Below are 13,178 nucleotides of genomic sequence, written 5' to 3'. Positions count from 1 at the left end.
ATTCACACACACACACACACACACACACACACACACGCACACACACACACCGCGTCCTCCTCTGAGAGCCCCACGCTCATACCATGATGACACCAGCCCGAGAGTACGTACGTCCTCCTACAAGGCCAGACTTTACGGGCTCCGTCACAGCGTTCAGTAGTCAGCAGCGACCCACCCGCCAAAAACTAATGCAAAAGCCACACACCAGCCAAATAATACCACGCCCTCTTCCTCCGCACGAACAACGTGCCCCGACCCGACCCAACCCGACGCGGTAGATGGCGTCGAGACAGCGTAACAACTCTCCCCAGCCTCCACTCACTCCCCTGCTACTTGAACCCACCAAAATATCGCACCTTCCTCCCCCAATCCGAGCTGAGCCAAGCTGGGTCGACCGAGAGAACACACACACACGAGGCCAGCTGACCTTTCCCCTCTCCTCCCCACGGTCTCCGTCCCCACGCAGCTCAGCCACGCCGATTGATTCTCCCATCGTTCCATCCCCACGCAGCTCCTTGGGCGATCGATGAAGTCCATCGGCAGCCGGGACAAGCTGCAGGCGGCGGCGGCGGCGACGGGTCCCCGGCGGGTGCTGCTGCTGGTCTTCGCCTCCTGCTTCGCCTTCGCCACGCTCCTCACCTTCCTCTACACCTCCTCCGGCTTCGCCTCCGCCGCGTCCTCCGGCTCGCGCCTGGGTTCGTCGTCCTCGTCTAACGCGGCGGCCGGCTCCGGGGCGGCGCTGCCGCTGCCGGTGTTCGACGCGCTGGTCCACTACGCCTCCTTCTCCAACGCCACGCACCGGATGACGGACACGGACATCCGGGCCATCTCCGCCATCCTGCGCGCGCGGGGGCCCTGCAACCTGCTCGTCTTCGGCCTGGGCGCCGAGTCGCCGCTCTGGCTCGCGCTCAACCACGGCGGCCGCACGGTGTACCTGGACGAGAACGAGTTCTACGTCAAGTACCTGGAGCCGCGCCACCCGGGGCTGGAGGCCTACGACGTCTCCTACACCACCAAGGTGCGCGACTTCCGGGACCTGCTGGAGGCGGCCCGCGGCTCCCGCGCCGCCGAGTGCCGGCCGGTGCAGAACCTGCTCTTCTCCGAGTGCCGGCTCGCCATCAACGACCTGCCCAACGAGCTCTACGACGTGCCCTGGGACGTGGTGCTCATCGACGGGCCGTCCGGGTGGAACCCCAACTCCCCCGGCCGGATGCCGTCCATCTTCACCACGGCCGTGCTCGCCCGCTCCGGCGCCACCGCCGCCAAGGGCCCCACGGACGTGCTGGTGCACGACTTCAACTTCGAGGTGGAGCAGGTGGTGAGCAAGGAGTTCCTGTGCGACGAGAACCGGGTCGCCGGCAGCGGCACGCCCTCGCTCGCCCACTACGTCATCCGCTCCGGCGGCCCCGCCGACGCCTTCTGCGCCGCCGGCCAGGACGGCCGGGCCACGTCCGAGGAGAAGACCCGCCGCAAGTAATCGAGACCCGCACTTTGATTAATTAGCCGCCCCCCTCTCCTCTCTAATTCTTGTTATTATCATTTCTTTTCTTCTTCTTTTTTGTGACATATACGAGTAATATATGTTTGTTGTTTTTTTGGGAACAATAATTGTAACAAGAAAGGCTCCTTCGATCAAAAGTGTAACAATCAATCGTGACGGCATGATTGATCGCCTCGAAAAAAAATTGAAATAGTAGAGGTTAATTTACACTTTGACAGATTGCTTGGGATCGATTCGACATGTGCTGGTGGGTGGGTGGATCCATCCATCCATCGATCGGGTTGCTTTTACATTTTCCTTTGCCCTGCCCGGTTGCGTGCGTTGCTCGATAATAAAGGTGGTGGGATCATATTCATCTGCCCGTCGTATTTTGGTCATTAATGAGCGAGGGCGTCGTTGCTTTGATCTGATCTGATCAAGAAGTGTCTCGGATCGGCAGTCAGTTCATTGGAGTCGCTGTCGTTGGGCTGATGCGCCGTTGGATCCGTGGAAGATGTCCATGTTTCGCAGCAACGTCCGACGGCTCAACGAACTGGGGGCATAGCGTATCCTCGGCTTGACCCTTTGTGGTATGCCAACATGGGCAACATGTGCAGTCTACGTGGCAGTGATCAGACACCAACCATGATGCCAATACAAATGAGCACATGTGTGATCTCTGCTAGACTAAAAGAAACTTGATATTGGGACAGTGCTACAGATCAAAAGCAATTTTTCCCAACTTGATTGACTGTGCTGCCCGCCGCCGCTGCGGCGTCGTTGTCGCCGGTCGCTGACGCTGGCGCCGGCAGGTACGGGGGCGGCGGTTAGTGGTCAGCTCGGACGTGCTGCCTGTCACCGGCTTGCGCCTGTGCGCGATCGTGTGTGCCCAACAGCTCATAGGACGATCATAAATTGGATTTGGTTAACTTCGCAGGGTATGGAAAAGAAGGAGCGTTGGTACAGCCTGCCCCACGTGCCGTCGGTCTCAAGAGACTTTTTTCTTCTTATTAGCCGGAACGGTCGATCGGGTGACGTGCCACCCACCCTCCCTCCTCCTCCGGACACGAACCGTGAGCGAGCGACGGAGCGAGCGAGCACTAGTGCTGGTTTTCTGGTACCAACCCACCGATTAGAATAGGAGAATTAGGAGCGAAATGCTGGTGCAGCGATCAGATCAGAGGCTGATACTCCTGCTTTAGCACTTTTCATTTCCCCTGGAGAATAATGTGGTAGATGGTGTCGTGGTTGCCAAGGGTAATTTCCGTTGAATTCCCATTGACGGGTTCTCGCACGGAAAGACTGCATGTAATGTAATTTTGGTGGACGCAGTCGGTGATACGTACGTAGCAGCTAGGAATTGACGCGTTCGGTGGATTTCTGCACGGACCAGAGTACGGGTAACTACGCGTTTCTACCTCCGGCAGTTTGTCAATCTGTCAGTCCTTTGTGACTATATAAAACTAGTGCGACGAATTGGTTGGTTCTTGAATAGCTATGTAAGCTACGGACATGTACTCCTACTGCAGTATTGGTGCGTGAAGCAAGCAGTGGCCCTAGTTTGGCGATTTCCGGTCCAACTTTTCTGAGTTCGTTCGTTCGACGTAGCGATCGAGCTAGAGGAAAGAGTCTTCGCTTGTTGCTTCCTTGGTCAACGAGCTAAGCTAGCCTTGACAGTGATGAGTTCCGAGATTGCTCGTCCGGGAGCGAGCCTTTGAGCCGTATTTTAGTCGGCTTCCGTGTGTACAGGCTCCGTGACGTGCTGAAAAAAAGCTAGGCCCGCATGGCCGACCGACCGAGTTTTGACGTGGGAGTGGGACGCGCTCCATTGACCCCTCACCGACTGGTCCCGTTCCGTTTCTTGCGCGGGGCTCGACTCGATGGGTCTCCAATAATCTAAGCATCTGTGCGCCTCAAGAGAAGTCGAATCCAAGGCACACTGGCAGTACTAGGACTAAACTGCTGCTCTGTGTTTGTAGTTGAAGCCAGATTGGTGGATCATAATCGCACCAAACGTTGTGGGTTAAACTAAACAGGGGGGGGGGGCGCTCCTCTTAGTTAGAGGGCACGTTTACATCGAGCAGTTTTTTTTAAAGCAGCAGCTTACTTAATTTTTTTTGAAAAAGCAGCAATTTACTTGTTTTGTTTTTGATTTGGGCGCATTTGAGCTTTTTGTTTTGAGCGCATCAGGTTGAGCGGTTTTGTTGTTGTTGTTGTTGTTGTTGTTGTTGTTGAGGCAGATCGGGTTGAGCAATTGCCAACTTGCCGTGCCCGTGGGAGGTCCAGAGCGGAAAGTAGTGGCTGCGCCCAAGTTCAGGTCAGCCCAAATCGACCATTGAAAGATCCAAGTATTCGATAAAATAATAATGATTACTGAACAAACATTCTCTGACGACTTTTCCAAACAAACAAACAAATAAAGGTATCTCCAACGCTATCCTCTAAAACGGACATAGTATGCGTCCATGGACATATCCGGACGCGTCTGCGGACAATGATATAGGAGCCGACATCCAACGGAGACCATTCACCCCATCCGGAGGGCACAGAGGGACAAACGCGCTACAACCTTGGCCTCCTCGCACATCACTGACTAGTGGATGGGCATGTCTACGGCGAGCAAGGCGGCCATGGTCGTGAAGGACCCGACCTTCGTCGACCAGCAGCTCTTCGAGGTTGCGTGCCGGTTACAAGGCGATGGTGGCGTAGGCGGTGGCAGTTGAGGACAAAGACACTCCAACCACTATCATGAGTGTCTCCTCGTTCGCGCCAGCCCGCGACGACTGTGAAGCGGGGCTGTCCAGGTCAATCATCGACCTGACCGCCACCAACAAACATCGGCGACCAGGCAGCGGACTTCGGCGAGGAAGAGTGGGAGGTGGGACACGGACGTGCCCCCATGTCCTGCTCTTCCTCGCCGGACGTGGGAAAGAACAGGATGTGGAACTCAGACATTTCCACGGCCGGTGAAGATTTAGACTAGGAACTTTTGCTCTATTGAAAAATCTCATGTCCGCTTTGTTTAATGAAATATGTTAATTTTTTCATGCATTTCATCTAGTTTGATTGAAGATTGTCCAGTTTGCATGAAATTTATCGTGTTTGTTCATGTAACGTTTGAAAAGCGGGCGGACGGACAACCGGCTTCAATGCATTAGAAAGTTTTCCCATCAACATACGGTACGTCGCTCTGGCATTGAACATGTGCGAAAACTGAGCAGACGCGGCGCAGACGGTGTTCTCGGATGGCGCGCTGCTTCAATGCTGGCTCCAGTGACCGATCGTGTCCGCTTTGGGTCGGTATGAATACGGTGCGGGAAGCGAAGCTGCCGGGCGGGAGAGGACGCGGGCGTGGGATATGGTTTTGGGTGGGATCATCGGACGCGTATGTGGCGACGGTCTGAACGCCTGCAAAGCTACATCGGGACAGCTTGATCCGGATGTTTGCGGCCTATTTGAGAATTCATGCTGGGATGCTTTAGGTATTTGTCGGTTGCCACATTTTAGTTAGTCTTACCATGAATCATGTACACAAAAATATTCATCTGAGGTTCTATTCTGAATCCAAAACAGTGACATTTGTGTTCAGCGAAATACCCTCTCTCTTTGTCTGTTCACCACAGCGCAAGCCTTCACCACTTTGCAACTGTGAACCTAGTCCAGTGATAATAATAGACTCGTAATTGCAGATTACTAAGTACAGACTATCTTTGGATAACTTTCTGACGATGAAAATGCAAATCCATGGTATTATGCTGCCGGTGCAGTGCACCTATATGGGGTGTTAGTAGCAGTGTCAATTTCAGAACTAGAGCATGTTTAGTAGAACTCTCAAACCCTCAAATCTTTAAAGCAGTTTTAAAGGTTGAGAAGTGCTAATTTTCGGCGCTTTTAAGGATTGAAAAACAGGGGCAAAGACTAGGACCCTCAAACCCAACCCTTAAACTGCTTTAAGGGTTGGGTTTGAGGGTTCTAGTCTTTGCCTCAACCCCAACCTTTAAATCTATCATTTAACATCTCACAATTTATGACTACAAAAACACAATCAACCTCTAAACATACTACCAAATGACAATCATTGATGCACGGTTTAATAGTTTACATCACAAAATCATCATCTTCCCCCTCTCATCGGCACCATCACCAAACAGTTGCACCTCGGCGCCGTCTCCTAGACCACATACGGGCTCCATCAAGCATCTCCATAGGCGCCGGTGGAGTCGTCCACACCGCCATCGCCACAACTACTCATCGGAGTGTCACCTCGAAAAGTAGAGGATGCACCACGGAACATCCTCTTCCTCTCCGCGATGTCCTCCTTGTAGTCCTTCCACCATTGCAATTGATCTTCATCCTTGTCCTTCTTGGACATCATCATGTGCTCCTTCTCTTCCACCATGAGTTCTTTCCATACCTTTGCCTCTTTGAGCTTGATCATCCTCTCCTCCAAGTCGGCCTTGCGCTTTGCTTTAACTTGTGCAAGCTTGACCTCTTTCTTCTTCTCGGTGATAAGAAGCTTCGTCTCAAATGTCTTCGTTGTCAATTCCTCTCTTGCCTTCATCATGTGCTCCATTTTCTCCCTTAGGCTTGACGCCTCTCCTTCCATCTTCACCCTTAGCTTGCCCTTCTTGGTTCCCTCGGGCTTTCCCAAGTTCCTCTCCTCCTCATCTTCACTATCATCCATCCTAAGCATTGCCGACTTCTTGGGTGCGGTCTCTTGATCCCTCAACTTCCACTTGTCAAAGGTTTGAAGAATTGCCCAAGCATGCTTAAATGGGAATGGCTTGCCCTTGAAAGCGGCCATCTCCTTGTACCTCATGCCGGCAATTGTCTCCTATCAACCACACATAATCACATAAGAACCCACCAATAGCATAGTACACACACATAATCAAAATAGTGAAGAGATATGTACTCACATAGTCACTCTCCACGGTTCCACTAGGTGGTGCATCCCTCACTTGGTCCATGGCCGCACTCCAACGAGCACAAGCGGGCTTCATCAACTCCCACCGGCCTTGAAGCGACCGGTAAGTGCGAGAGATGAACCCACTATTCTTCGGCTTGATCCTACAATAGTTGTCCTCGATTCTTTGCCAATACCGTTTACCGGTTTGATCGGTGCCGGTGCTTGCATCCATCCCCACAGCTGTCCAAGCATGAACCAAGAGGATATCTTCCGCCTCGGTGTAGTTTGTCGACCGCGCGTGTGGGCGGGAAGTGGCGGTTAATGCCTCCTCCCCTATCTCGGCCACCTCCTCCTCGTCATCCCCTTCATCCTCCTCATCTTCCTCCAAGTCGTCACCAACCCTAAAGGGTTCTAGAGGCGGAGCCCCGAGGTCCACCTCCGCATCTTGGAGGAGGTCCATGAACGAGGATGGGGTTGCCATTTCCTCGAACACCTCGTGCGCGGCGGGAGGAGGTTCGGCGACGGCGGCGGGCGGGGCCGCGGGCTTCTTCCGCGGCTTCTCACTAGTAGAAAACAGGGCTTTGGTCCAGGCCGGGTCAGCCCATTAGTCCGGTTCAGTCCAGAACCGGGGCCAATGTGGGCATTGGTCCCGGTTCGTGAGCTCAGGGGGCCGGCCGGGCCACGTGGGCCATTGGTCCCGGTTCATCTGAACCTTTTGGTCCCGGTTGGTGGGATGAACCGGGACCAATGGGCCTCGCTCCTGGCCCACCACCATTGGTCCCGGTTGGTGGCTTGATCCGGGATCAAAGGCTCCCCTTTAGTCCCGGTTCATGTCACCAACCGGGACCAATGAGGTGCCTATATATACCCCTCGCTCGCGAGTAGAGCACCCCAGTGCTCTGTTTTTCTCTGGCCGAGGGGGAGAGGGCTTGGTGGTGCTCTAGCTCACCTCCTATGCACACAAGGTGTTCGATGGAATGCCCGAGCCACACTACTTAAGCTTTCTCCTCTCCAAACTCGACCTCCAAGCTCCATTTTCCATAATATTTGTCTAGGTTTAGGGGTCCGTCACGCCCCGTCCCCGTCTTCACCGCCGTCGATCACCCGCGCCAAGCTCATCGCCGGCACCACCGTGGTGAGCCTCTTGTTCTTATCTTCTTTCTGAAAGGAAAAATATTCTTACTTGTATGTTTACATAGATACTTGTATTATTTTCTTACTTTTATTATTGCATCTTATATAGTGTGATGGTTTTGGTATCCGCCCCCGTCGGCCCTCGTCCTGTCTATGATTCGGATGTGGTATATATATTATCTTTATAACTATTGGTTCATTTATTGTTTATGAAAATTATGCCGACCAACGTGACATAGATTTTATTTATGTAGGATGTATGTGAATCGGAAATGCCAACCGACCCTTTTGTCAAGAGGTTAAATTTAGTTGAAGAAGAAAACAATTTGTTGAAGGAAAAAAAAATTGAGGAGGAGAAGATGATATTGGAGTTGCATGTTGCGGATGTCGTCGATGATCACAAGATCAAGATGGATGCAATGCGCTTGAAGATTAGAAAGATTATAAAATATGCCATTCATACCGAGGCTTGGTATCATTATGCCGTTGGATCAATTGTTACCTTGGTTGCGATTATGACCGCATTTGTTTTCGCATTGAAATGTTTTACATAGTTTCAATGTATGGTTTAATTAATTAGATGCTCTGGAGAGCTATATGTTGTTAGATGAGAACTATGTATGCACTTTGGTTTTAATGTGATGATGAACTTCTATTAATTTGGACACTTAATTATATATAATGCACGCAGATGAACCGACAATGGATGTACGGTGACAGACACACCTGCGAGTACATTAAGGGCGTGCATGAGTTTCTCGATGCGGCTGAGGCAAACAAGCAGAATGGTTTCATGTGTTGTCCATGCACTGAATGTGGGAATACGAGGTCTTACTCTAACCGGAAAATCCTTCACTCCCACCTGCTTTACAAGGGTTTCATGCCACACTATAATGTTTGGACGAGGCACGGAGAAATAGGGGTTATGATGGAAGACGGCGAAGAAGAAGAGTACGATGACAACTATGTGCCCCCTGAATACGGTGATGTTGCAACGGGGGGAGCTGGTGAAGATCAAGAGGAACCAGACGATGTGCCCAATGATGCTGCAACGGGTGAAGCTGCTGAAGATCAAGAGGAACCAGACGATGTGCCCGATGATGATGATCTCCGCCGGGTCACTGTCGATGCAAGGACGCAATGCGAAAGTCAAAAGGAGAAGCTGAAGTTCGATCGCATGTTAGAGGATCACAAAAAAGGGTTATACCCCAATTGCGAAGATGGCAACACAAAGCTCGGTACCATACTGGAATTGTTGCAGTGGAAGGCAGAGAATGCTGTGGCTGACAAAGGATTTGAGAAGCTACTGAAAATATTGAAGAAGAAGCTTCCAAAGGATAACGAATTGCCCGACAGTACATACGCAGCAAAGAAGGTCGTATGCCCTCTAGGATTGAAGGTGGAGAAGATACATGCATGCCCTAATGACTGCATCCTCTACCGCGGTGCATACAAGGATCTGAACGCATGCCCGGTATGCGGTGCATTGCGGTATAAGATCAGACGAGATGACCCTGGTGATGTTGACGGTGAGCCCCCCAGGAAGAGGGTTCCTGCGAAGGTGATGTGGTATGCTCCTATAATACCACGGTTGAAACGTCTGTTCAGAAACGAAGAGCATGCCAAGTCGATGCGATGGCACAGTGAGAACCGAAAGAAAGATGGGAAGTTGAGAGCACCCGCTGACGGGTCGCAGTGGAGAAAAATCGAGAGAAAGTACTGGGATGAGTTTGCAAAGGACCCAAGGAATGTATGGTTTGCTTTAAGCGCGGATGGCATTAATCCTTTCGGGGAGCAGAGCAGCAATCACAGCACCTGGCCCGTGACTCTATGTATGTATAACCTTCCTCCTTGGATGTGCATGAAGCGGAAGTTCATTATGATGCCAGTTCTCATCCAAGGCCCTAAGCAACCCGGCAACGACATTGATGTGTACCTAAGGCCATTAGTTGAAGAACTTTTACAGTTGTGAAATGGAAACGGTGTACGTACGTAGGATGAGCACAGACAGGAGGAATTTAACCTTAAGGCGTTGCTGTTCGTGACCATCAATGATTGGCCCGCTCTCAGTAACCTTTCAGGACAGACGAACAAAGGATACCACGCATGCACGCACTGTTTAGATGACACTGAAAGTATATACCTGGACAAATGTAGGAAGAATGTGTACCTGGGCCATTGTCGATTTCTTCCGACCAACCATCAATGTCGAAAGAAAGGCAAGCATTTCAAAGGCGAGGCAGATCACCGGAAGAAGCCCGCCATGCGTAGCGGTGATCACGTACTTGTTATGGTCAATGATTTACACTACGTAATCTTTGGAAAGGGTCCCGGTGGACTAGCTGTTCCGAATGACGCTGAGGGACACGCACCCATGTGGAAGAAGAAATCTATATTTTGGGACCTACCCTACTGGAAAGACCTAGAGGTCCGCTCTTCAATCGACGTGATGCACATGACGAAGAACCTTTGCGTGAACCTGCTAGGCTTCTTGGGCGTGTATGGGAAGACAAAAGATACACCCGAGGCACGGGAGGACCTGCAATGTTTGCACGAAAAAGACGGCATGCCTCCGAAGCAGTATAAAGGTCCTGCCAGCTACGCTCTTACGAAAGAAGAGAAAGAAATCTTCTTTGAATGCCTGCTCAGTATGAAGCTTATGACTGGCTTCTCGTTGAATATAAAGGGAATAATAAATATGCCAGAGAAAAAGTTTCAGAACCTAAAGTCTCATGACTGCCACGTGATTATGACGCAACTGCTTCCGGTTGCATTGAGGGGGCTTCTACCGGAAAACGTCCGATTAGCCATTGTGAAGCTATGTGCATTCCTCAATGCAATCTCTCAAAAGGTGATCGATCCAGAAATCGTACCAAGGCTAAGGAGTGATGTGGCGCAATGTCTTGTCAGTTTCGAGCTGGTGTTCCCACCATCCTTCTTCAATATCATGACGCACGTCCTAGTTCATCTAGTCGACGAGATTGTCATCCTGGGGCCCGTATTTCTACACAATATGTTCCCCTTTGAGAGGTTCATGGGAGTCCTAAAGAAATATGTCCGTAACCGCGCTAGGCCAGAAGGAAGCATCTCCATGGGCCATCAAACAGAGGATGTTATCGGGTTTTGTGTTGACTTCATTCCTGGCCTTAAGAAGATAGGTCTCCCTAAATCGCGGTATGAGGGGAGACTGACTGGAAAAGGCACTCTTGGAAGAGACTCAATAATATGCAGGCACGGATATTCTTGGTCTCAAGCACACTACACAGTTCTACAGAACTCTACCTTGGTGATCCCGTATGTCGATGAACACAAGAACAGTCTGCGCTCCAAACACCCGGAGCAGTGCGATGACTGGATTACATGTGAACACATCAGGACTTTCAGCAGTTGGTTGGAAACACGTCTCATAGGTGACAACACTGTTTGTGATGAGTTGTACTTGTTGTCCAAGAGACCATCTTTGACTGTATTGACTTACAAAGGATACGAGATAAATGGGAATACATTTTACACGATCGCCCAAGATCAAAAGAGCACCAACCAAAACAGCGGTGTACGCTTTGATGCAGCAACCGAGAGCGGAAAGGACACATATTATGGTTACATAGTGGACATATGGGAACTTGACTACGGACCTGATTTTAAGGTCCCTTTGTTTAAGTGCAAATGGGTCAATCTGTCAGGCGGCGGGGTACAGGTAGACCCACAGTACGGAATGACAACAGTGGATCTGAAAAATCTTGGGTACACTGACGAACCGTTCGTCCTAGCCAATGATGTGGCACAGGTTATCTATGTGAACGACATGTCTACCAAACCGAGAAAAAGAAAAGATAAGGAAGCGAATACATCATACGATGAGCCAAAGCGCCACATAGTTCTTTCAGGAAAAAGGGACATCCTGGGAGTGGACGGCAAGACAGACATGTCTGAAGATTATGAAAAAGTTTCATGAAATTCCTCCCTTCAATGTCAAGGCTGACCCAAGCATCCTGATAAACAATGAAGATTATCCATGGTTACGGCGCAATAAGCAAATGACACAAGCGAAGAAAAAGTGAAGACTTTCTCCCGCAACTATTATGATGATACCATGCCAACTTTGTAACACACGAACATGCTATCATTGTCCGTTTTGTACATGCACATGCTATGTAGGTGAAATTATGATACCATGCCAACTTTCAACTTTTTCAGAGTTCATTTGAAATGCTTTCATGTCTTATGGTTCGGCCCTCGTAATACCATGACCATTAGTCCCTGACCCATGCCAACTTTCAACTTTCAACTTTCTAAAACTAATGGCACTAACAGAAAGTTTATAATTTTGCTCCTCGCCCCTGGCCCATGACCATTAGTCCCGGTTTGTGCCACAAACCGGGACTAAAGGGTTGGTCCTCGTTGCGGGCAGAGTTTAGTCCCACCTCGCCAACCGAAGGGGGCTCACACCGGTTTATAAGCCCTTCCCTATCTGCCTTGTTGAGCTCCTCTCAAAGTAAAAATAGATGCCCTAATAGAGAAAAGTTTAACCTAAATTCATAGTGAATTTCTCTGAAATTCATAGAAATTTACTATGAATTTAGGTTGAATTTTCTCTATAAGCGCATCTATTCTCATTTTTTAGTAAGTTAATCATAAACTTGTGATTCAAACAATTTTCAAAGAATTCAAATTTTAACTATTCAAATTTGAAAACTAATGGCACTAACAGAAAGTTTATAATTTTTCTAAAACTAATGGCACTAAAAGAAAGTTTATAATTTTGCTAACCTAAAAGCAAACAGAATTAAAAATTAAAGCAAAAAACAAAAGAAAATAAATAATGCAAAAAACAAATAAAAAAACAGGAAAAAAACTATTTTTATAGTAAAGTTAATCACAAAATAAAATGGCACTAACAGAAAGTTTATAATATTTCTAAAACTAAAAGCAAAAAGAATAAAAAAATAAAGCAAAAAACAAAAGAAAATAAATAATGCAGAAAACAAAACAAAAAACTGGAAAAAATAGCAACAATAAGTATTTTGTTGTAAGTAGAAACAAAATAAAATAAATAAAGCAACAAAGAAAATAAAAAAACAAAAAAAGTGTTTTCAAATTTGAAAACTAATGGCATTAACAAAAAGTTTATAATTTTTCTAAAACTAAAAGCATAAAGAATTAAAAAATAAAGCAAAAAACAAAAGAAAATAAAATAAATAAAGCATCATCGGGAATGAGGGTCATCGAGGGTCACCGAGCGGTAGAGGAGAAACCCTAAATAGAAAGTATCGTCGGTGTGAGATACATGTACCGTCGGTGTTGGACACTACATCCACGTCCCACAAGTGGCGCGGGCTTCGACGCCCACGTCACTTGTGGGACGTGGATGTAGTGTCCGACGCCGACGGCCACATGTATCTCACACCCACGATACTTGCTATTAAGAACTCCTCTATTCTTTCTTCTCCTCTTTTTTTCTTCTTCCTCTTCTTTTTTTATCCTTGAAGCGTTGTCGAGGCCACCCCAAACCCTAGAGAAGCAGCGTCGAGGCCACCCCAAACCCTAGAGAAGCAGCGTCGAGGCCACTAATTAATATTAGTTCTATGTTTGCCACTAATATATCCATCTGTCATGTTTGAATAATAATTGCCATGTTGTCATTATTTGTAGAAA

The 13,178-nt window shown here is 48.9% G+C and overlaps 1 protein-coding gene across 1 annotated transcript; it reads left to right on the top strand.

The window, feature by feature from the left end:
* Positions 1-244: 244 nt before the first annotated feature.
* Positions 245-1,713, top strand: LOC125540041 (protein IRX15-LIKE-like). Its single transcript, XM_048703613.1, has one exon. The coding sequence runs from the start codon at positions 527-529 to the stop codon at positions 1,475-1,477; it is 951 nt and encodes a 316-aa protein (XP_048559570.1). The 5' UTR covers positions 245-526; the 3' UTR covers positions 1,478-1,713.
* Positions 1,714-13,178: the final 11,465 nt, after the last annotated feature.

Source organism: Triticum urartu, chromosome 2 (assembly GCF_003073215.2).
Source record: "Triticum urartu cultivar G1812 chromosome 2, Tu2.1, whole genome shotgun sequence".
NCBI lineage: Eukaryota > Viridiplantae > Streptophyta > Magnoliopsida > Poales > Poaceae > Triticum > Triticum urartu.
This window is presented reverse-complemented; position numbering and strand designations above follow the sequence as displayed.